This window comes from Thermobia domestica, chromosome 3 (assembly GCF_964235325.1).
Source record: "Thermobia domestica chromosome 3, izTheDome1.hap1.1, whole genome shotgun sequence".
Taxonomy (NCBI): Eukaryota; Metazoa; Arthropoda; class Insecta; order Zygentoma; family Lepismatidae; genus Thermobia; species Thermobia domestica.
This window is the reverse complement of record NC_137456.1, coordinates 320,976,749-321,003,322: the sequence shown is the minus strand read 5'-3', so window position 1 is coordinate 321,003,322 and position 26,574 is coordinate 320,976,749. Positions and strand designations below refer to the sequence as shown.

The 26,574-nt window shown below is 35.4% G+C and overlaps 1 protein-coding gene across 1 annotated transcript; it reads left to right on the top strand.

The window, feature by feature from the left end:
* Window positions 1-571: 571 nt before the first annotated feature.
* LOC145681159 (DNA damage-regulated autophagy modulator protein 2-like) lies at window positions 572-25,994 on the top strand. The gene is made up of 6 exons (XM_081752612.1): window positions 572-673; window positions 1,564-1,685; window positions 4,464-4,687; window positions 11,890-12,028; window positions 17,820-17,971; window positions 25,824-25,994. The coding sequence occupies exons 1-6, from the start codon at window positions 657-659 to the stop codon at window positions 25,881-25,883; spliced, it is 714 nt and encodes a 237-aa protein (XP_081608738.1). The 5' UTR covers window positions 572-656; the 3' UTR covers window positions 25,884-25,994.
* The last annotated feature ends 580 nt before the right edge of the window (window positions 25,995-26,574 follow it).

Sequence of the window (26,574 nt, the reverse complement as noted above, 5' to 3'; positions counted from 1 at the left end):
TATCGAAAAACAGTGATGATCATGTGAGCCTGTCTCCATTCTTTCCTATCTAGGTGGACAAATTATTGAATGCCCCTCGTACCTGTCCACAAACAAACGGACAGTCTGGCGAATATAACTATCTTAGATTTCGGACTAATTATGCATAGCACAGTTTGGAAGCCCAAAAATAGATGGCGAAATCTATACATCCACAGATACTCCACCACTGGCCGTGCTTATATATGCTATTTCATCTCCTAAAATCCGTACGTTCTTGACTCATCCTCCAATTTTAAGCATCGGCTAGTGTCCTATATTACATATTTTTAAATTCCGAATTTTTAAGCTAGAGGTAAAAAATGGGAATTTTCGACTTTCTCAATCACCTTTTATTACAGAATATACTCTTATATAATAATAATAATAATAATAATAATAATAATAATAATAATAATAATAATAATAATAATAATAATAATAATAATAATAATTATAATTACAGTTAAAATATAAGTTCCTCTTGGATATTTGGTGGTTTGTTGATGAGTCTGTAGGAATCCAGAGATCATGTGTCCTAAGGTGACAGGATCCTAGGCTCTTTGCGATCAAGGAGTGTGTATAAGAAGTACCTCTCAGACATCAGGTGTGCTAGAGAAGAGGATAAAACTGGGACCATGCGTCCTAGAGAGTGGTAAGCATAAAGGAGCTCTCAGAGACCAGGCGTCTAGGCGTCTTAGAGAGTGGTAAAGATAAAGAAACTCTCAGAGACGAGGCGTCCTAGAGAGTGGTGAAAAGAAAGGAACTTTCAGAGGCCAGGCGTCTATGAGAGTGGTAAAGATAAGAGAAATGTCAGAGACTAGGCGTTCTCGAGAGTGGTAAGGATAAAGAAGCTCTTAGAGATCAGGCGTCCTAGAGAGTAGTAAGGACAAAAGAGCTCTCAGAGGCCAGGTGTCCTAAAGAGTAGTAATGATAAAAGAGCTCTCAGAGACCAGGCGTCCTAGAGAGTGTTAAGGATAAAGGAGCTCTCAGAGACCAGTCATTTTAGAGAGTGGTAAGGATAAAGGAACTCTCAGAGACGAGGCGTCCTAGAGAGTGGTAAGGATAAAAAAGCACTCAGAGACAAGGCCTCGTAGAGAGTGGAGGTGAATATCAATCGGTGAAGAGTGATGCCTTCTGGAATGTTATGACTCCCTTTTATCCAGAAATGTTGCCGACTTCATTTATGTTCGTCACTTGACGATCGTTGAAGACGATTGACGATGATTTCTTTGTTTTTGTAGTCTGTAATTTGTTTACAGCCAATACATTGTGTTGGGTAGAACTTTGTAATATTGATGCATACTGTGTCGTTACTGGTGATAAATGATCAATTTGCATTGTTTAGACTACCTCCTATTTTTCTTTTATTTTGGTGGGCATTTCACAACTTCGACAATCTTCTTGTGTTTTCTGGTCCAGATAATAAACAAATCATTCTATAAATAAGTGCCAAAAATGGAGTACACTAATTTAAGACTAGACTTATACACAATATTTGAACTAAATAAATTCTTTGAATAATACAGAATATCACGATTGTAGGTATGGAATTGCGATTGACAAAGGTCACGTGAACCCTATTTTTCCTTACCTAAGCGATGCTGGTACAACTGCTCCTGAGAGTTGCTTGTTTGGACAAGCATTAAATTTGTATAGTATACTATGTAAGTATGTATCATAGAATTCTACCTTATTAATTAATTAAGTACCTACTTAATTAAGGAAGCTAGTGGATTACTATTGACATTTTAGACCATCTATGGAAGAATATATTATACTATAAGGAATGTTAAGGTACTTACCTTAGTAGCAAGGTTGGTTCGCCTACTGTTGAAGATTGAGTGGGATTTGGTCAAAACGGTAGGTGATAGTCGGTGCGAGCGTATAGCGGAAAAACTTACGTTGCCCCAACGTTAGTTAAATGTATGGTTGCCAACCAACTATTCCCCCGACCTTCATACAACGATACTAGAATTGATTGCTTTCTCAACCAAGAAATACGTTCCTTTGGCGTTGGCTAACTGCCAAGGAACCGCGCGTTTCGTTGTGAAATGGGTGGGAAATAGTTTGGGTGGAAAATGGTTGCCAAAGTGTCTAAACTTGACGTTAGACCACCGTTGGTATAAGATATTGCCACCATTTCCCCAAAGTTGGACCAACCGATTTTGCTACTAGGGTAAATTTATTGATATATTATTCATGGTTATAAATCATTAATTTGCTTCTGTAAGTTAACTATTAATAAATCATAGTATCGTTTTTTCATGTTCAAAGTTTCATGAAGTTACATTCATATTTAGTTTTGAGCGATACCATGAGAGAAGAAATTATAATGATCCTGTAAAAGGCCAATATCGAGATTTCAACTTATGTATACGTTTCTTGGCCCCCCACATACCTAAAAAAATATTCTCTCGATGTATGTCTGTCTATTCGTCTGCTTGACCTGATGTATTCTTGCCTAGAGACCATAACGTTCAACGTATTTCACCGAACCTTAAACTAACTTTTTAAAGAAGATCCTCCAGACGGGATTTCGTAGTTTCAACTACCAGAAATAAAGGTGGTTTACTGGAGGGTGACAATTAAAAAAAGCTACTTTCTCGAAAACTGCGTAACGATTCTTCACTAATAACCTTATAATATAGTTTAGGGCAGTGATCACAAAACTGTCGATCGCGAGCTACTAGTAGCTCGCAGGGACAATTTCGGTAGCGTTAGCGTCGAAGGTTGTTCGAGTACTTTTCTTAATTGTTGTGAGGAACGTTTATTGGCCAATTAGAATCTTAGTAACTTAAAAATTCTTAGAACTAAGTTTTCTGGTGATATATGGTGATGTGCAAGACGTTTTACGATTTTATGTAGTTACATTGTTTCTTTGGGCAATGTTATATGCATCATTTGCAAATTTGTTGTTGTGTAAATGTGGGATAATCAATCTGGCTACTTTGAAAAATACGGTAGTAGATGTCACAAACTGCGCGTTTCAATACATCTCATTATCAGCTCCTTTGGTGACAATATAGCTTCAAAGAGCCTATGGTCTAGGAGCTCAACTGATCTACCTTATTTTTTTCCTACAGGTTTACCTAAAGGATAGGGCATATATAATTATTCAAGAACACTGGATAAATTACGGAAAACCGCTAATAGCATTACTGTTCATTGTTTCCATACACCAAATGTTTTCCTTTATCTCGCTGTCTGTATTTTCCTTCTCTAAAAGAGGGTTTAACCCTCTAGCAGAGTGCTTCCTTTCAGCTAATTATAAAAAGTAAAGTAAAAAACGTCAGTAACATTGCAGTTTATGGTGTGACAGGTGCATTCGTGCACATAGTGAGGCAACTAGAAAATGAGACTAGATTTGCATAATAATCAATCATAAGCAGAATTTGCTTGCTTTGAATTATTTGAAGAGGAATATAATCTTTGCACACACAACTTTGCACGACCCAACAAGTCACGAAATGGCTTCTGGATAAGTGTTGAAATGTAATGGTGTTCACGCTCCTCGTCACTGCTTTCTGCACGAAACATAATCAGAAGCAACTTTTAACTGGTAATTTGTAATTTGGATAAAGTAAAGTAATCAAAAGTGGAATTATCTGGCGAGTATGTGGTGTGTGATAACAGATTCTTTTGGCCAAAAGGAAAACTTACTTTGGTTTCTACTACCCCGTTAAAGAATGGGATATGAAACATGCGCACTGCTTCCGTTCTTCAAATTATCCATTATTGTTTGGCAAACATTCTCCCTATTCATCTTCACGAGGTCTGGCGTTACTCTAAGACTTGCGTTGTGGTAATTGGAAATGATGTCTCAAATTTTGTTAATAGTTTATAAAGTTGTTCTGATAGATGTTCTTGGACATAAGAACTCGTCATCTTTCGCAGATTCTCTTCTATCACTGAACAGCTTACAGAATGTCAAATACGGCAACTAGAAAAACAGTGTCTCCATAAACCTTCTTCGACATATCAAATGTTTGCATTGGAGTTTCCCTCAACTAGTACGAATCACGACTTGCTCTGTATTCTTAAAACCATTGAAAACATGGCAACTAGAAAAAACAAACGATTCCCATCAACCTTTTTCAACATATCAAATATTTGCATGGGAGCTTTTCCTAAGCGAACACAGAATTATATATTCACTTTCGTGCAGCTCAGCTGAAAATTTCTGCATGTGTTGTTAAAGCCATTATGAAAACTTCCGTGCCAAAAGTAGTTCCATAGGAAAAGAGTATATTTGAGTAATTACCATACTAGTTTAGAGCAAGCTCATAGTACTTTTCAATCTTCTATGACAAAATGACCCACATATTTACTGACTACACATGATCCTTGTAATTTATAAGCTATTATAAAAATTCTATCTAATGGATTAACTTCTATTAGAAATAAATTAATTTCTAGCGCATTTCTTTGTACACCAATTTCAGTTTTGGGATTGACTTACTTACGTTACCGACAAGTGGAACAATTTTTACTGTCGAAGCAAAGACCAAGTTGGGAGAAATTGAATGTCGTAAGCTTTTGGGTAGGAATCGTATGCGGTATTTCATTAACTGTTGTTGCCAACTTCCAAGCCACTGGACAACTTGTTGTTCACCTCATTGGGGCATTCGTTACTTTTGACCTACTTCTTGCCTCCATGTGGATTCAGGTATGTATTTAGTTAATATTGACACGGAATACATTAAACTTATTCATTAAACTTTTGCTCCTGATTGTACTTTTACTTTATTTCTCTTCAATATGATTTGCAATAAGCAGTAAAAGACCTTTAAATATTTTAAAACTTAATTATGATTAACATTTTTTATGTAAAAGCTGCTTTTTAATTTTTTCTTTAATTTTTGTCTTTAATTAATTTAATTGCCTTTAATTAATTTTCCATATATCGAGATCAACTACCTTACACAAGTAATCCTGTAAGTTTAGGCATTGAAAACATGATTATACAAGTGTATTCTTGAAGGTGTACATACACACACACACACACACACACACACACACACAAACAAAAAAAAAAAAAAAAAAACAATAAACGTGTCCCACCTTGGAGCCGGCCTTAATATTATAGTTATATTTAAAAATACGGAATTGTGTCGTCTACAAAATTTGTGTCATACCAGCATCAATAAGTCTAGGGCATGTACTCACTCCATATTTGTAAATGCTTAATCATGATGCGGTACTTAAGCATTTTAGTAACCACTGAAAAACATAAATTACACACATTAAAAATATTCCTCCCAAACTCTGTTTCTTCAATTCACCATAAACAAAATGTTCATAAATATTGGTGTAAAAATTATGTCTAAATTTCTATAAAAGAGTTCATTATTGCTATGACTACAATACTGTTCTCATATGCGTCTCTTAATACGTTAATGATAGATAATACATAGCATAACCGCAATATATGAAAACAAAAGTATGTGCTGACGTTAGTAGGTAAATAGGTACAGCACCGGTAGATCAAGCAAAAAGTCGAGGATCGAGTTTATACTAGTGGGATGATAATAATGTCACTACATTATCTAAGAAAAATATTTATTAACATAAATCTGTGTTTGAAAAAGAATATTAATATGGCCATAGTCGCCAATACTCTCCTATCAATGGTAATTTATTTGCCGCACAGTGACAATATTCTGTTTCATTAATGTAAGCTATTCTATACTATGTATATTCGCCACTAAAGATTATAAGATGTATTTGTCTAATTTTGAAACATTTTGAGTAAAATAAATAAGACGAAGTATACTTCTCATTTGGTAACACGTTTAGGCACTCAACCTTCAGAATATTAATACTTAACCTCATATATAAAACTGAATGTTGGTTTGTGCTATATAAATCCACAGTGTTGGCTTGATATACCTCTAGGTAAAGAACTATATGGAAGAGATCAAGTCTACGTAGAATTTTTAAAATAAATATTCTAAGGGAAGAGAGAATTCAAGCTTATGCCAAAAATTAAGTATTTCAGAAGCCTTCAAGTTACTCATTATATTACATTCATCAAAAGCTCACTCAAAATAAATGAGCACTGCCCCATGCATTTTTTATATATATAAAATTTAGCTTCTAAAAGGAGAAATGTGCTCTTTCCATGTAGGGAAAATGGACAATTTCTACAATATATTTTTTTATTTCCCATTTTGTAAACATTTTCAAAATAAGGAAACAGTCAATCCGATTAATAAAACGTTTTTGAAATTGTTAGCATTTAGATCGACCTTTACCATTGTTATTACACTTTTATAGAAACGTTTGTCCTAAAGGGAATAAAGGAATTTTTTCTCTTTTTTTTGACGAGAATACGGCTGCACATTTGATATTACTTTTTTTTTTGTCTATTCTTAGTTCTTGCATAATGGTAGTTTCTTATAATTAATTGCTATTCAAATACGAATCCTAAGGAGTGAAAAGAGTTGAAAAAATTTTTGCAAATAGTATACGTAAACCTATTCTTTCAGTGCGAAGACCGGGCATTTTATCATCGTGTTCCAAATATGGAGAAGAAAGCAGCGAGACTGAATCGAATAAAATTAACCCATAAACTGTTTATGTAACTTACGAAATTAATCACATTACTTTCGTAACTTCGCAATAGGCATTGGTATTTATTTTACATTTTCATTAACAATTAAATTATTTTTCTGAATTGTTTTGACGTAGGTCATTCAGCAAGTGAGTGAAAGATTGAGAGCTAAAGTGCTCTAAGTCCCAAACAAAATACAATGATAATAGCCTGTTTGCTATCGGATTAGTAGATAATGAACTTCATATTTAAATATAAACAATTACAAATGTTCCTAATTTGTACTTTTAACAATTATTTAAACAGTACAGTAAGTTTCCTTTCTAGTATTATTTTTCTTTCAGAAAAGAAAAGAGTGTTGTTCTCTCCAGATTTAAAAACTAACTGGACTCGGTAGAGATGTTTTGAATGCGCATAACTAATCAATAGTTATTTTTGAATTATGTCCACCATTTACAACCATTTGTTTCATTCCCTGCTTATGCTCAACAATGTTATTTAAAAAGTATGAAACACTGATATTATATATGTCTGTCACACTGTACATCCTTGTAATTATAAGGTAGGGGTGCGTAATTTCGCCACCGGCTGTTATTGTGAAGGTCTCATAAATGAAGAGTTAAAAGGAATCATTATTTAGTCAGCAGTTTCACGCTACCTGAAATGAAGTACATCACCAGGAAAAGAAACTTGTCAGGAATAAAGGATAGCAACTCTTCATTCTTGTCATGCTGATCTTATATTATATGTTAGAAATTCGTCCAATTGTTAACCAAACTGAAATTTAAAATAACACAAGAATTATGTGAAATATAATGCATAACTTCAGAAAATGGCCATATACACAATTTAATTCAGTTGATCCAACAAGATTTACTTTTTGAGGCACACCATAGTCCATTTCAGCTGTAGCTCTGCAGCTACATTTCTTCCTTTTACACTTATCTTGGCCCCGCCGACGTTTACCAACGACACTTATCTCATGGAGAGATACTAGTACGTGCGAAACGTCTTGAATAGCAATATAATTCATTGCCGTGTGCTCCAAATACATGACTCGGAACATTTAGAGAATCACTTTCTAATTCAATTATTGGGATTTACCGGTTCATCAACCGAAACTGGGAGAAAATTCTTTTCTCAAACTCACATCTTTCTAAGCTTTTTCTTAAAACTTTCTTTGGATTTTATTCTCTTTCGGTCAATATTTTTTCAATGTATGTTACAAACAACTTTTGTACCGGATCCTTCCTCTTCAGATACGCCATATTCTGCACATTATTGCACGAAATTTATCACAGAGCACAAAAGTAAGCTCTACGCTTGTGATTCCTCATTTCCACAAACAAAGCATTTATCACTTTCACTACGTGTACAAGTTTCACTGAAAGATGTTTGAATGTATTATTTTTACAACCGTTGCAGGTTTAATGAAAGATGCTCCACCAAAGACGCATGGATCATATCAGCTTCGGGATTTGCTAGAGGTGGAGGCGTAGAGTGGTAACTTGTCCCTTTTCTTCATCTGAACACACATCTATTTCGACTAAATTAGTGTCATCAATACAATTTTCCTAATTGTTTATTGTTAATTAAATCAGAAAGGTCGTCTCCACATTCAAGAACATGAATCTTATTTCGAAATAAAACTAACGTTGTCAGTCCTGTTTCAACTTTGCATTCAACCATTGGGTTATCTGAGTTTACTGAATACCTTCATAATAATCCAATAGCGTAGTCGCTAACGCTCTTTGATGCGAAATGTCCCTGCTCGATTCCTGACGTGGATACTGGGTCGAAAGTGTGTAACAGCTCTTTTATGCCAGCTATCCTGAATAAAATGTATATTGAGTTTTATCTCATTGAAATCCGCCAAATACTGGGACAGTATCTAACGTACAGGTTCTAGGTCGCTTCTTTCCGTCCCTTTTCCTCTCTTCCTTCACTTTATTCAGATAACGTGCTCAAATGAGACGCCATTCGTCATATCGTCGCATGAGAACTAGAGGAACGTAACTCTAAAAATGCGGTTTTCGTTTTCTTTATGTTTGGATGTAATTTTGAAAGCCCCACTTGGTGTAAATGGAACGTAACTCCATCTGTTCTCCTTGCCGATCATCTGTTGTAATGTAGCTCAATTACCATCTTATTAAAATTACATCTTTCTAAGAAAATAATTTTTTTGTCCTCTCGCCTGTAAACTTACGAATATAGAGTTATGTTCCTGTGGTTCTCATGTGACGATATGTGAAAGCCTAAAGGCATAGTTGCCGGTAATGCCCAGAGGTGTGTATAAACAAACAAAACTAAATTCATAATAAATCGCGAGTTTATAGTAAACTGTGAAATCTCAAACCTTCCAATCATTTAAAGTTCGAATATTCAGCTTCAGCCATGCAACATATAAAGGTAACCAAGAAAGATCTATCGCTTTTTCACCCACCACTTTCAAACATCGTTATGTTACCGAAGACGTACCTGGATGATAAAAAAATAGTCCGCATCAGCATCAGGAACCTTTTCCCAACGTACCGGAAGGCTATGAATCCCATCGCGGTAGAACTTGGTGGGCCGTTAAACGAAGAAAGTATCAAGTGCATTTTGCACCTCTATTAGGAATTTGGAATGATGTCCTCTAAAGTGATTGTCCAAGTAATTGAACAGGTCATAATGTGACAGTGCAATGTTCGAAGAGTATGGCGGATGCATTCATATTTCCCATCCAAGGCCTAGTACTATGTCACGGATTATCCTAGCAAAGTTTAGCTTAGCGTTGTCTTAAACGAGAAGGACCTCCTTGTGATTCAGAGTTGCTGTCTCCAGAGTTTTGAGTTTTTTCTTGAACACGGATCAACTGCTGATATTACACAGTTGCATTGATGCTCTGTCCAGTTGGTAGCAGTTTCCGATGCACCATGCCGCGAACAGTCTACCAAACACAAAGTTCTTCCCAAGTTGATGAAGATGCTGTCGAATTGTTTCTCCACTCAAACTGAATTGCAGTACTAGTGGCCACTGTTCTCCTCAATTGCTGCCTGGAGATCTTCATTTATACATGTGTTCACGGTGCACATGGTGCGTCTTCGAGTATTTAGCGACCGTCCTTAAACTTGTTAAACCACCATTGCACTATCCGCGTAGTCAAGACACGCTGAGAAAAGGACTCGCATATCTTCCGCCCCGCTGAAGCGGCGTTTGATCGCAATTTGAACTAGTACAGCATACACGCCCTTACGAGGTGTGGAGGTCTCATGTTCACTCTGTCCTTTCACAAGTTCACGGTGTAACTGAACTGCCACAACCAGGTAGTATGTTGGATATACCCACACCAACAACTGACCTTCGCCCCTCCATTCTCATTCAAGTCACGGTGTGAGGGACAATGGAAACCGACCTCCAAGAAAAGCGACAGAACTTTCTTGGTTACCTTTATAAATTCATGAAGGAATTTGAAATTAAAATGAATATCCTTATATTTTACTGAACTAACATGGAAGTTCCTATTCTACAGAGTGAAACCTAGTACATAAATGAGCGTTTCGGCGAAACAGTGGTGTGGCAATTTATCTAACTTTCGAGTAAAGTGGGAAAGAAGGTTAATCATTCCTATGCAATTCGATGCAATGACAGATATCACACAAGCTTTACTTACTATGTTTCCGAAATCAAACTACTTACATACTGTTCTGTAGCACAATTCCAACCCATTGAAACTAATAAATTAATTTTACCGGAAGTAGTGCTTACCATTATGTTCACCCGAGCCACTCAAATGAACACTTGAATATGGAATTTGCACATCAATAAAATATAACAAAGAAACCTGCCTACTCTTATTGAATAAATATAAAAGTACCTAAGAAATTTGTGTCGCTTTTGTGGATGTCTGTTTCCATTGTCCGTCACACCGGGAGTTGAATGTGAATAAAGATAAGGCATAACGCAGTTGTTGGTGTGGGTATATCCAACATACCTGCTTGTGGCAGTTCAGTTACACCGTGAACTTACGCAAGGACGGAGTGAACATGGGACCTTCACACAGTCATAAGGGCGTGTATGCTGTACGAGTTCAAACTTTGATCGGAAGCGGAGCGGAAGATATGCCAGGCCTTTGGTCAGGGTGTCGTGACTACGCGAAGAGTAAAGCCGTGGTTTAACAGGTTTAAGGACCGTGACGAAACCTCGAAGAAGCGCTACCTACCGGAAGACCAACACATGTACAAAATGAAGATCTTCAGGCAGCAATTGAGGCTCACAGTGGCCAGACATGTGAGGAACTAGGGCTACAATTCAGTGTGAGTGGAGAAACCATTCGGAAGCACCCCCATCAGTTTGGGAAGCACTACAAATTGGATCGATCGGTCCCACATGATTTGACTCCGGCCCAGAAGGAAACGCGAGCAGACACCTGTGTTTCTTTGCTGTCTCGTATGAGAATGGATCCATTTCTGGACAGATCTTGACATGTGATGAGCTGCGGGTTCTGTATAAAGATCCACTGTGTCGTCATTATTGGTTAGCATTCCATAAACTGGTACCAAAACAGCCGAAACTAGTACTGCACCGGAAGAAGGTCCTCCTGTGTGTTTGTTGGACTGCTTGCGCCATAGAGAACAGCTACCAGCTGGTTAGAGCATCAATGCAACTGTGTAGTGTTAGCAGTTGAGCCGTGTTAAACCATAACTCAGAACTCTGGAGATAGCAATTCTGAATCGCAAAGCGTTCCTCCTGTTACAGGACAACGCTATGCTAAACCTTGCAAGGATAATCCGGGACATCGTACTAGGCCTTGGATGGTAAATATTAATGCATCCGCCATACTCTCCGGACATTGCACTTCTTGATTTTTATCTTTACTATTCCTTGGATAATCACCTTAGTGAACGCCAGTTCAAATCCCTAGTAGAGGTGCAAAATGCAGTTTCTTCGCTTTCTAAAATTGGCTTCTCTCAAATTACAATGTTTACGCATATCCTTTGTAAATATATGGTTGTCGTGCACATTTTCGGCCCGGATGACCAGGGCATGATTGCCCGGCTGGAGCTAATGTGGTTCACTTTCCACGTTAAGCTGTAGATTCACGTTTCATATAACCTTGATGCTGAACGCTACACTAAATTCAATTCAAATCAAAATAATATTTGCGGATTCTTTTTACTCAATATGTCCAGACGATTACGGATGTTGCACTTCGAAATAAACATGACCTGGCCAAAGTCCTTCCTAAACCTTCTTTTGGCTTTGAATGTTTTATATTTTCAATACAAAAAGTCTTATTTAATTTTTAATATAAAATTCTTTTTTTTTATCGTTAGGTGTTCTTCTCTTATCAGATGTGTCCTGTGTATAATACAAAATGTGTAGCTCATTGGAGAATAGGATTCGCTTCATTGAGCAGTATAGCTTGCGTTATTATGATTGCAACTGCTGTGGCATCTGCTACAGAGTTTAGAGGTAAGTACATTGATTCAGATATTCAGTTGATTAATATCAAGGTAATAATTATTTTGGAACATAATTATTTGGGGGCTCAATTTGAAAACAAAAATTAAATTTCAAGTTTAATTTATTACATTTTTTGAACATTACATTTCTTGGTTAACTGAATATGAATGCTATTGCGTTGCAAATTTCCCTCAGCCGACTCGCCGACTCTAGGCGCCAATACAAAATAATTTTCTTAAATTACGAAGCTCAAACAGTAGTTCTTTGTCCTTTGTTCGTGGGAAAGATTCAATTCCCATCCTCTTGTAAGATATTTCATTAGCGGTCTGCTCAGTTAACTGATGGATTTGGAATTTCCTTATTGTCATGCTAACATTTCCATCAATCATAAGTGAGCAGATTGGATGGATTCATAATGGCTGAATCTGGCAAAGTCAGTCCGTGCTATGTTTTTCTAACTTGGGTATCTTTTAATTACTTTCTACCTTACTTAATATTTTCATATTTTAGGTTCATGAAGATTTCTAGACTTCAAAACGGTGCTAGTAAAATTATGAAAATTATTCTATAACTATTCGTTCATCTGTCCGTCCGTCCATCTGCTGAGAGGGATCAAATAGCCAAAATTTACTTTTATCTCCATGGACTCACCGTCACAGCAATCGATTCCATCTCCACCGTTAGTTCTTCATTTAAAGGAGTGAAAGTATTAACCAGTGTTTATTTCGATAGTGGATTTCAATAGAGGATCTACAAGATGTCGCGAGAAATTATTTTCATATCGATTTCTCGTATTCAGAATGCCTTCAATAGGTGAGGGAAATTAGAATCAAAACTGAATCCTTCCATTGTAGTGTGCTGTCAAGGAACTAACAGAGGCATGGTTGCATGAGGGTATCTTGGACTCAAAATTCTTTGATGCCAGATATGCACTAGTCCACAGTGACAGAAAAGCCGAGAAGGGTACTGGGGGAGGGGTCATGCTTGCAGTACTAAGAAATAAAGGGTGAATGATATATAATGATGTCCTAAATAATGGCGTAGACTCTCTTTTGGTGAAAGTAAGTGGGGAGAAGGTAACAATGTATATACTCTATGTGTTGTGTATTTTCCGCCTAATTCTGTCATTTGTAAATATGATGAAATATTTCAGTACATAGAATAGAAGTGTCAACCAGGCTGCACCCTTCTTATACTTGGTGACTTTAATTTACAAGACATTAAAGGTACTGGTTTCGATTTTATGAGCGCCGCTGGCAGTATACATGCCTAAATAACTTCATGCCATTATACGAGTTAAAAACATTCAATGATGTTCAGAATAGTTTTAAGTATAACACTAGATTTGGTACTAACAAATGTAGATAATGTAGTGGTTGAGAGAGAAGAACCCCTTGTACGTACTTGCAGAGGATACACATCAAACAGAACAATAAGGTAAAGATAAAAAGTCAAAGTAAAGTACTGGTTATAATTTCAGTAAGGGAAATTACAATCAACTGTATCATGAATTGGGAAAGATATAGTGGGAGATACTGAGTAACTATACAGATGTTGATGGCGCTGTCGAAAAGTTTTATTCCACCTTATATAATATCTTTGACAAATGCATTCCAAAAAAGAAACAGTGCACGGGGTACTATCCTAGCTGGTTCACACTAAAAATTGTAAGTAAAATTAAAATATAAGCTCGTCTCCACAAAGCGATAAGACTCGGAAAATCAAGTATTTAATAAACTTCGAAAAACGGTTAAGAAAGATATACAAGCCGCATACACAAACTTCGTTAGGGAAGCGGAATATTGAATCCAAGATGACATATCTACGTTTTGAAACTTTATTAAGAGTAAAACAAGGCATTTAAATGGTAATGTATTGTGATGTGAGGATAAAGAGTTAACATGTGATAAAGATATAGTAAATACATTTGCAGCTCACTTTAAGTCAGTATATACAGATCGAGCACCACTGCTAGTTGAAAGAAACGATTCGACATTAATTGAAATGTATGCAAAAAATGAAATGTTACAAATACCGGTAATAGAAGTGGACGCGATTCGAATGGCAATCAGGAGACTAAAATCAAAGTGTTCGATAGGTATCGTTGATGTACCACCATATGTGGTAAAATGTGAAGAGATTTTCTTATTATCTTTACACAGTTTATTTAACCTAATATTTCAAACCAGCACGTTTCCAGCAAAACGGAAACTTACAAAAGTTTGCTAAAAATAATGACAGTAGGAAAATTCAAAATTATAGGCCGGTTTCTCTTCTAAGTTAGTTTGCAAAGATATTTGAAAGTTTAATTTATAGGCGCATTATGAATCACATTAAACCAGTGATATCTGATTATCAACATGGATTCCTTCCTGGCAGATCCACAGTAACAAAACCTTACTGTCTTCACTGATCATCCAGTTGATACATTCAAGAGTAATAATCAAGTAGATGTAATTTATACAGATATTGCGAAAGCGATTGATAAGGTAAGACACTCGTTGTTAGTGAATAAACGTAAATTTCTCAACTTTCTTATCAGTTAATTGCTCTTACGAAGTCATATTTGGTTGATAGAAAACAGTATTTGGCTTATAAATCCTAAAGATCATTCAAGTACATTCAATTTTCTGGAGTTCCACAATGCTCTAATTTAGGGCCTTTACTTTTTATAATATTCATTAATGACCTTCCTAATTGTATAAAAACCTCACATAAACTCTGCAGATGATCTAAAATTATATAGAAGAATTATAACAGCACAGGACTATGTCAGTTTGCAGCAAGATCTAGATAGAGTAAATGAATGGTGCAGGCGCAATTTGTTAACCATAAATACAGATACATGCAAAACCGTGTTTTTCAGTAAGAAACGGAATGCTGTTAAATTTCAATCTAAGATAGATGGTACACAATTAAAGGGGGATCAAATTGTCAAAGATTTGGTTCAACATATGATAGGAAACCATTGTGTGAGCATCATATAAATCAAATTTAAATGACGTGAGCAGGAGTCTTGGATTCATTTTGAGAATAGGAAGGGAATTTGATAAGTCAAATGCTTTACTGATATTATATTTTTCATTTGTTAAATCAAAATTAAAATATGCGTCTATTATAAGGGACCCCCAAATGAAGAAAAATTCTAATAGAATAGAAAGAGTTCAAAATATATTTCTGCGGTTTCTGGTATACAAAAGAACAGATGTCTTCCCCACATATGAAAATAGCATTTCTCTTAATGAAAATTTTAACGCAATGTCTCTCAATCACTTAAGAGTGTTAAATGACATGATATGCTTGTACAAAATATTAAATAACAAATTAAATATAAGTATTTGGTCTCTGCCTTTCATCTCAAAGTACCCAATGGAAACATAAGTGTGGGCAATAGAAATGTCTTTCATTGTATGAAATCTCGAATTAATACAATGAAACAGTCACCAACGTGGAAAATGGGTGCAGTGTACAGCGAACGAGTAAATTTAAAAATGTTCAGGATATACATGGTATGAGTCAGGATAGATTTCGCAAATATATTACAGCTATTCTATGTAACTCTGATATGAACACTGTAATTGTCTAGAAATACCTATTGTGTTCTTCTTAAATAAATAAGTAAATATGTTATTTCTCTTACGAGAATAGAAGTGGTGGATTTAACAATAAACTATCTGTACATGCTCCTGTAGTATATTTGTATTCAGGGTGTTTCAAAACAATACCGACCAATTTTTTGAGATGATTCATGACACCAAGATACAACAAGAAGTATAGACCAACCTTGGAGCACAAATGCTTCCATTCGGAGTTATATGTTGCCGAAAACATAAAAAATAAACTTTAAAGGTGCATAGCTCCAAACTTATGGGACCTACCATAGTCAGGTCCAGATTTCACTTAGAATCTGGTATGTGCCCTATCCAAATATCAATGTTTCATAATCCTGAAGTATAAATGCATCCGCACAATTTTCATTGCGGAACAAGGCTCGACGACTTACAATCGTCTTGGATGTGTTTGCAATTCACCTGAAAGGCTTCGGTCCCTTCTTGCCTGTTCCACAACGTAGCAATCGCCCTCTACTGTAGTTGACCATGGTCGGTCCCTACTTTCTTTTTCAGAGCCTTGTCTGTTGTTCAGAATGTTTTCAATGCAAGAGAATCAATGCTGTGGGAAGCACCCAGCTCCTGGGTCACACCTTACACACTTAGTTCTTTTCCAGTTTTCCAGCGATTCCTCGCCTATGAAGTCACTCAAATGCCTCTGGGCCATGCTCTTGTGATACCATCATATTACACTTTAATATCCCTCTGAATTACACGTACTATTGCATCCCTTACATTAGTGATTTATTTTGGTGAAGCAGAAATATTTGGCGCTACGATCACCTGAAGTCGTTCTATACAATATCTTGCTCTCAGTGCACATACGGGAAATGCCTGATATGATGCCGAGCTTTTATTCATTTCCACTGAGTATACAATGTTTTATGTCTTTTTTGTGTATTTCATTCTGAAGTTTTGCATATCATAGTGTAATATTTCCAAAACAATGACATTGTAATAATGAAACCCTTAAGTAGGACATTCATAGTTCCAGTTTCAATGAAGAAACAAGCTTATAAGCAAAATATGGTAGCATATTATCAGTGTTTTTCTGAATAAGTACATATGGATAGGGACGGAATGGAGTGCCAGTATTGTTAGTGTTGGTTTCAATAGAAAGGTAAGGGTGGAGACGGAATCTGGTTGGAGTTTTACCATTCCCAGTTTTAATAGAGAGGTAGCGTATTCTTAGGACGTTGAATTCATATTTTTAAAAATATTAATATATCTAAACCTTTATGAGCTGATGCCACTATACAAGCAGACAGACGAGCATAGCCGTCCTATAAAACTTCCTCATACGATGACTCAGTGGTAGAGCGCTTAATTTCTTGCGAGTTAGTTCCCTTGTTTGATCCCTGGTCAGGTAAGTTGTGGTGGACAACATCGTGACAATTGGTTTTACTGAGAGTACTCCTACATTCGCATTTCACCGATTCTTCCCTTAGTCATCAGTCTTCCTTCTCTCAAAAAGAATAAACGTGGGACGTTAAACTGAAAGATTTTAGTTCATTTTCATACATAGTTTGGGATTTCAATTACAATAATTTAATTCGTTTTCGCACCGATGAGATTGAATATAGTATATTTCCTCTTTGCTGAAGCGCATGCTCCTCTCTGAGTTATAGGTAGAAGAAATTTCTGTAGCAAGTAGATGTTTACAGTATGCCAAGTGTCGGCATTGAAGCATTGAATGAAAGCTCATTGTCTCGAAGTTGTGTCACTTCTCACCACTCCCAAGTACAAAACCTCACTGTTTGGCCATAACCCAGGAGAGTCGAACCGAATACAAGAGCTTCCCGAAAGTCCTCGAGTTCCCGCCTTGTTCACCCTATTTGATGATAAAAATACCACGTACATTACTTTACTCAATGTCACAGTCAATTTATAATACGAACCAATAAAATAATTAAGATCGAAGCAGTGGAGAGATGAATGGTGGGTATTAAAGACATGTTAACAGTTTGGGAGTAGTCATAAATCCATTAATGGAGTTCTTAAAAGACCTAACTACATTGTAGAAACTCGTGTAGCTTACCATTGTTCGTTCGACGACGTGCACGTTGCTCCGTCTACTTCCCCTACTGCTTGTTCTGTTCACTGAAAATCAAAAAGCAGACTATAGATGACATAAAGTATGGAACTGTGAATTAGCAACATAGTTCTTGATTTTACTTTTATTATAATTTCAGGGAAAGACCGTCTTCATTGGCGGCCTGAGGATGGTGGGTGGGAGATGCATGTTGTAAGCAGTATAGCAGAGTGGATTATGGTATTGTCTTGTGTGGCCTTTGTGACTACATTTGCTCCAGATCTTAAAAGAACGCATGTGGGAAGGTTAGAGGTAAGCTGTTTCATTCCTTGAGAACCTGCGTTCTTATGTTGCAATTGAGATTTCGCATACGGTCTTTTCAACTTAGTGCAAATATATTACTAACAAGGAAACCGATTAAAGTGTGACCCGAAATTGTGGACGAGCTTATGCACGAACGAAGTGTTTTTGTGTATAATTAAACATATTAGAGGGGAAAACCCACAATCTCAACCGTTCCTGAGATATAGAGGGGTACGGAGAAAGCTGGTGCATTCTTTTCCAATGCATTCTTTTTATGGACTCTTCAGTTTTGTAACCCTAATATCTAACAAGACGTATTACTACAGTTTCGTGGATGAAGGGATTCTTTATTTTTAAACATCTCGTTTACTTGTAGTATCGCTAAACATTCAAAAATTCGCAAAATATCGGAATACAAGCCTTCCTCTTGTTCCTGTATATGTCAGGAACGGTTGAGATCGAGAGTTGTTCCGTCTAATGGGTTTAATTGTACACAAAAGTACTTCGTTTGCGCATAAACTCGTCCACAATTTCGTGTCACACTTGAATCGGTTTCCTTGTTTGTACTTAATAAACTTAAATAACGATTCATTGTTTGGTAATACGTACTATGTACATACTTTTAAATTAGTAGAAAGTCTGAATATTCAATTATTGAAAGCTTCGTGTTTTAATATGGTACGTATTCTTCATCAGTTCACGATTCTTAAGATTCACACGCATTCAATTATGCAACCTGAAACACAGTAAAGACATTTGGGTTGTCAAACTTAAGATGACTTCTGCTATAATTGTTCCTGACATGTTTCCTAAGTATGTCTATAAAAATTGTAAACAGTCTGTGGAAGTTGACTTGTAAGACAGAGTAAGACTGGTATAGATAATATTTTTTAAGCACCAAAGTCGACTGAATGTCACGTCAGCTGTGCTGCAAACAAGTACAACTTACTCATTAGTATAAATGTTCTCATTACAATGCAAAAGAGGGAAAATATCATATGAAACAAGAATTATGGATAACACTTTATTAAATGAAAAATTGAAAAAAATGTAACTGCAATCAGGTAATACAGTGTATTAAAAGTGCGACTTGGGATTTCATCTAAATGATGAAAAATTGTGTAAGTAATTCACGTATTAACAATAAAAATAAAAAATATTACATATCTCAAAATAAAACCATAGAAAACAAAAGGATTAGTGAAATCTATAAGAGAAAGAGATAGATTATGTCGTTTAGTAATAAAAAAACAAAACGATTTCGAATTTATGAAATATTACAGAAGGTATTGAAATAAAATTTACACAATTAATAAAAGAAGTTAAAATGACAACTATAGAAAACAAATTATATTATATAAAAACAATGATAGAAAATGATGGATGGTAATAACAGATATTATAGATAAATGATATTATAGATAAATATGTAAAAATAAATGAACTAAACACTAAAAATGGTCTAGTAACGTATGAACGTGAACCAATGTTGATAGTTGAGAGTTTTAATGAGCATTTTTCCAGTGCTGGCTATAAGAATAGTTAACAAAGGGATTGATAAAATAAATTTTACTTTGAATTCCCAAACTAAAGTAATAAACTCTAATTTTTTAATCCAATCACTGAACAGGAAATTGAACGCTTTATAAATGAATTATCACCAAAACAACATCTCGTATTGATGGATTATCAGCAAGTGTATTGAAACATACGAAATCAAATATATTAATCATCTTTGCATTATATCTTTAATCTAAGTTTAGAAACAGATGTATTTCCTGATGATTTTAAGATTGCAGTAATAATGCATATATATAAAATAGGCTCAAAGGCTGATCCTAAAAACTATAGACTTATATCAATCCTCAGTAACGGTGCTAAAATGTTAGAAAAATGTATAAAGAGAAGATTAGTTAATTTTCTTGAAGAAAATAAATTCTTTTCTCCAAATCAATATGGATTTCAAAAAGGTAAAAGTACACCAGATGCGATGTTCAAGTTAACAGAGATTATTTCTAAAAATGTAAATAAAACTGAGAAAGTAATTGCAGCTTTCCTAGACCTAGCTAAAGTATTCGACACAATATCACACAATTTTTTTCTTAAATAAACTAGAAAGATGTGGAATAAGGGGTATATCGCTATCGTGGTTTAACAGTTATTTGAAAGACAGAAAGCAGGCCGTCCAAATAGGTAATTTTCAAAGAAATTATTCATATGTAAAACAACTGTCCCACAAATAACTGTAATAGGTCCAATATTATTTTTAATCATATAAATGATTTGTGTAATTTAAAAATGGACGGACATATACAATCATTTGCTTATGACACCTCTCTTATATTTACTGGTAAAACATGGACAGATGTATTCAAGAAAACTGAAGCAGAAATGAAGAAAGTGAAACAATGGCTTGATAATCACCAGTTAGTATTACCTAGGTAAATGCTGAAAAACAGTTATATAACTGATATATAACATATATATAAAAGGTATGTATTTAATTTTTGTATCAAGGGCCACAAAATTTTTGAACAGCCCAAAATCGAGCTTTCATATCTTTCGCGGAATAAGTACTTTATATTGAGTAAATTGTTAGTTTTGATTTGGCTTTATTACGTGTAGTTTTTCACATATAAGACATACAAGAAAACGTTTGATTTCAATGAAATATATTGAATTTTTTGTACCAGGTGCCACAAAGTTTTTGAACGGCTCCTAAATCGTTTTCATTTTTTTGCTTAGTAAGCACATCATACTGAGTAAATTGTTAGTTTTTGTTTGGCTGCACTATATGTAGTTCTCAAATTATTGGGCATACAAGAAAATGTTTGATTCAATGGCATATTTTTAATTCTTTGTATCAGGGTCCACAAAATTTTTGAACGGTCTCTAAATCTAGTTTTCGTATTTTTTTACGGAATAAGCACATCATACTGAGTTAAATGATAGTTTTGGTTAGACTACACTGTATATAGTTCTCGAGATCTAAGACCTATAAGAAAATTTTTGCCTGAAATATATTGGATCTTTTGATCCAAAAAGGGACTTGAAAGTAAACTAGATAGACGGTATGACCAATTTTCAGTGTTAACACTTTCAAAATTATATTTGTAGAAGATATTAATATATGTTAAACAGGATAGTAACAAAGGGGACGTAATAAAACATGTATATAACCAGAAATGTGACAAACAAAACTTTTGAAATTAAGGGAACGAGCAAATTTATAACTCAATATCAAACATATTGCAGAGCTCCGATGGTCTATGACAAACTTCCACTCAGAATCAAAGAGGAAAGGAATTTCAATGCATATAAAAGGTTAATTTTACAGTGGTTAAAAATATCAAAATATTTAAAAAACTATTGTTAGCTAAAAGTAAGAATTATATACCTCATATGTTACGGCACGAAAATAAATAAATAAAACATGAGAATCAGGCTCACACACAAACATTTGCTTATGTGTGCCATTTTCTATCTTTTCTTTATTCTTTGTATTAGGAATACAAAAAATTCGCAATGTAGAAATAAGTGCATAGAATTAATATGCACAACACCGGAAGATAGACATAACTTCTGAAAGTCCAAAGTTCTATCATCTATAAATATTGGGTACTTTAAACTCTGTTAATAAAGGGAATCTAGGAAGTCCGATTTCCTTTAGGGAAGTAATAGCACTTACTGATAGGGAATCTGACTTGCTAATTTCAGTACCAGTTAATTTTTCCTTTTCCTTTTATTTTTAATTCCATTAATACTGTTTATTGTTATTTTGTCAAATTTAATGTTTAATATAAAAAGTAAATATAATAAAAGTGGTTCTCAACCTAACTCCTATCTTTACCCGCTCGTATGAGTGCAAACCCAGTTGAGAGATGTGAGTGCGAGCCCAAGTGACCACGAGCGCGAGTGATTGCGAGAACAGTCGGTGAAAGTGGTCGGAAGCGCGAGACCAATTGAAGCAAGTGAGCGCGAGCACAGTTGAAAGAAGTAGGCTCGAGCGCGAGTGAGCCTAGTGCAAAATGTTCATCTATGGTTTTTGTCCATTGACTGTTTCCGCTCACACGGTACTTGGATGCGCTGCTTTTGTCCTTGCGCGGTTTTTATTCATGCGGAATTTTTGTCCCTATATCTCTTTACCTGGAAAGAGTGCGTCAATTATGCAACCTGAAACACAGTAAAGACATTTGGGTTGTTAAACTTAAGGGACTCCTGCTGTAATTATTTTTTACTCACTTTTCCTAAGGATGTCTATAAAAATACAGTCTGTGGTAAGGATTCTCAACCTGTATCATATCTTGCCCCGTTGATGTGAGTGCAAGCCCAAGTGACCGCGAGCGCGAGAACAGTTGAAGGAAGCGGTCGGAAGCGTGAGCCCAATTGAGGTAAGTGATGGCGAGTCCGAGTGAGCTCGAGCCCAGTTGAAAGAAGTGAGTTCGAGCGCGAGTGAGTCTAGTTCAAAATGTTCATGTATGGTTTTTGTCCATGGGTTGTTTTGCTCACGCGGTATTTGCATGCGCTGTTTTTGTTCTTGCTCGGTTTTTGTTCGTGCGCTGTTTTTGCCATGCGGTATTTGCATGTGCTGTTTTTTTCCTTGCGCGGCTTTTGTTCATGCGCTGTATTTGTGCACGCGGTTTTTGCATGGGCTGTTTTTGTCCTTGCGCGGTTTTTGTTCATGCACTGTTTTTGTACGTGCGCTGTTTTGACCGGATACCATCGATGACCTAGCAATTATGTATGAAAATTTGTTCGTAGATCCACACGAATCATAACGATTACATTAAGAATTTTCAAACTAATTAGATATCTTCTTTGTTTCCTTTAATAAACAAGAACAATTTCCGAAGCCTTGGTGGCTTGAAGGCCGATGGCTTGAAGAACCGAACAGTTTACTAAATTTGTGTTAGCTTTCATTTTTGCAATGAGATGCGAAAATTAAAATAATTGAAAATAGCAAACGGGGCGATTAGGGGAGCAACACTAAATTCTTTTCCGAGTCAATAAGTATTGTGTAGCACTTGTAAATCTGTGGGTGAGGAGAGAGAGAAGAAGAATGACAAACAGGTGTTTGTTGAGCAATAAAACATTCTGTGTTCAGAGAAATCAATTAATACGATAGTATATAATGACAAATAGGATATGTTTTTAAAAAAATACAGTACATTTTATTTTCAAAGAAAAAGTGTTTCTAGAATTTAGTTAACTAACTAACTAACTAACTTTATGGCCTATGGAACCCGGAGGTTCAGTGCCGCGTTCACAAAAGCTCTCCACTGACTTCTATCCTTAGCTAATTGCATCCAGTTTCTACTTTGTATTCCTATCTCTGCGAGATCCATCTTAATATTGTCCTCCCATCTGCGCCTAGGTCTTCCTAATGGTCGTTTTCCTATAGGTCTACCAGTCAAGACTTTGAAAGCGTTTCTACTTTCTTCCATTCTAGCTACATGACCTGCCCACCTAAGCCTCCTAGACTTGACGACCCTAACAATGTTGGGTAAACCGTATAAACTATGTAGTTTCTCGTTATGAAGCTTCCGCCATTCCCCATTCTCGTTCCTCTTGGGTCCGAATATTCTTCTCAGGATCCTGTTCTCAAATACTTTCAGTCTATGTTCTTCCCTCAGAGTAAGCGACCATGTTTCACAACCATACAGAACAACAGGCATGATTATCGTTTTATATATTTTAAGCTTCAAATTCCGCGTCGACAAGAGATTTTGAACCGAATAGTAACACGAATTCCCTGCTTTTAGTCGACATTTAATTTCTTCGTGAATATTATTTTCGTCTGTTAATATTGATCCTAATATTTGAAAGTATCCACTTTATCAAAAGCATTATTTAATATTTTAACGCCTCCACAATTTGCCGTATTACGGTCCCGACGCACTTCCATGTATTTAGTTTTCTCTGCATTTACTTCTAAATCCATGTCCCTGCAAGCGTTTAATAAGATCTCTGCATTTCTTTTTATTGTTCTCCTATCATCCCCTATTAAATTTACATCATCAGCATATGCCATAACCTGGTGAATGCCGTTCAACTCTAGGCCCTGGTTGCTATCTTTGATTTTCCTTATGGCGTATTCCAGCACAAAGTTAAATAATAATGGCGACAAAGCATCTCCTTGTTTCAGGCCATTTTCGACGTGGAAGCTCGTGGCCAAAAATTTTCCTACCCGGACTTTACTTTGGGATTCACTTAAACATATCTTAATTAATCTAATTAGCTTTCTCGGTATTCCAAGTTCTGTAAGAACGTTGTATAATGTTTCTCTCCTAACCGAGTCGTAAGCCTTTCTAAAATCAATAAGAGAATTTAGTTAACGGCTAATGAAAAGCCAAAAATAGCAAAAGAGTTTCAAAATAAACTAGACTTAAGGCTATAAGTATTTCATAGATTTCTATGGCTAAATGCCTCTCCAAATAGGCTATATTTAGGCTATAGGCTAAAAATAGGCTAAATTGGCATCGCTGCCAATTGCGCGTATGGGTGATGTTGTCAGATTTCATTTCCTTTCCTGTACAAGTATTACGTGAAAAGGTTTTTTTTTTTTTTTTTTTTTTGTGAAACACAGATGGGAGAACAAAGTAAAGGCTTCAAACCGAAAAGGTGAAAGAATAAACCCTGGTTTAGATTAATTTGTATATAAAGAAACAATTTAAGAATAAGATAATGAACCATTGTATGTAGAATCATGCTTTTCTACCATAATTATTCAGAAACATCTTTCTTCTTTCTTAAAGGTACACTAACACTTGATTGAAAAATACATTGCTGATTGCAAATAATATTTCTCCCACGCATCGAGTATTAGACAATTTTCATTGGGTATTGTAAACGCCTTTTTCGTTTAACTAAGATATTGTCCAAATACAATACATAGGTATTATCGTACTGACCAAGAGAACACATTTTGTGGTTAAACTCTCATGTGTAGTTTCCGAGAACCTCGAGGAAACGTACTTTTGTGAATAAAATGTATGTCATTCGTTTGCCAAAATACATGACGCATTTGATTTTCGTTACAAGTGTATATATGTCACTAAACACAGTTTTAACAGATTGTCCATCTTTTCCGGCGTAAAGAAGATACACACTCTTTACTCAGATTCTATCTGCAATGCATATTACATGTCACCAAAGATTTATGTAAATAACTGAATTTCAGATAATGCATCTCCATTGATAAGAAACTGTTATGTCATAGAAAATAATTCTTGAAAAGGAAAGAAAACATTAAATTTGACATGCTTGATTAGAGAAATCCAAAGTAGAGAACTTAAATCACGGACGTTCTGTAAGCAGTTCCGTCCCAACGACCGTTCCCAACGTTTCCGCCGTATTAGGAAAGCCTCCTGGAATGTACTTTGTGGGATGGTGCGCAAGCCTCTTGTCGCGTTGTTCTCAATCTTATTTATGCTTTGGAAACGACGTCCTTCCAAAATGATTTTAAATTTGGGAACCAGGAAAAAATCTGCTGGCGTTAGATCCGGAGAATACGATGGATTGGTCATAACGAGCGTCTGATGGATGATTGTCAGATAACTGTGGATGAAGAGCGAAACGTGAATAGGCGCATTTGCACGGTGCATCAAAGTGTGGTTTTCCCACAGGTCAGGCCTCTATAGGTACATATACATATAGCCTAATACAATATTCTGTTCTAAGAACTTTGGTCGTGAATATTCCTTATTTTTAAAAGAAAGAAAAGGTTTCTTTTGATTTTAGGGATATTTCTTTCCTACTCTTTAAACATTCAACTATATCATAGACTTAATGTCAAGAAAACTGAAAACAATTTTTTACATTTTACAAACCAATGTATAATTATGTTTCTTTCCTTGTTTAGGTTACATTCGACCCCATTGAAAGCAGTCCGTTCTTAAGGAATGATGATGATGATTCTTGAGTCCGTGAGGTTGTAGCTTGACTTGAAGAAAGAAGTATTACGTTACATTATAGAAAGTATTTTTATTTTGTTGTTTTTTTTTTCTGAAAATAAAATATTTTTATACCAATTAGCATCTTTTCTTCATACATAGAAATTCTTACTAAAAATACCATAAGTGTTTATATAGGCTATGGTATCAATATTTGGGTTTTGTCTATGTATCGTTTTGCTATTTGTAAAGGATAATTAAGTATTTTCACCTAATGTCTTGTAAATTTATAGACCACGAGGTAGCGATCAGTGTGCACACTCAAAGTCGCATAGTTCGAAATCCCTTCTCATAGATCCTTACCTATAGCGTTAGCAACACTGTTTCCCAAGATGTTCATTTTATGGCAAATTCAAATCATTTTCATTTGGTGTCAGCTAGTAGAAAAATATTGTAGCTATTAGCTAAATGTTGGCCAATTGTACACTTGTAATTAGAAAATTCTAGCGTTTCGTCTTCAGCGGAAACAGAATATTTATTGAAATAAAACTTCTTTAACAAAGAAAAAGAAAACAAAATATGACTTCTTTTAGATTGTAGTAGTGCATTTTTCTATATTTTTACTTTACAATGTAGGCTATCTGATATACTGTAAGACGTGATTACTTTGCACCTTCAAGAGTTACTTTGCAAAAATATGAAAAGAGTTTCTCAGTTCTC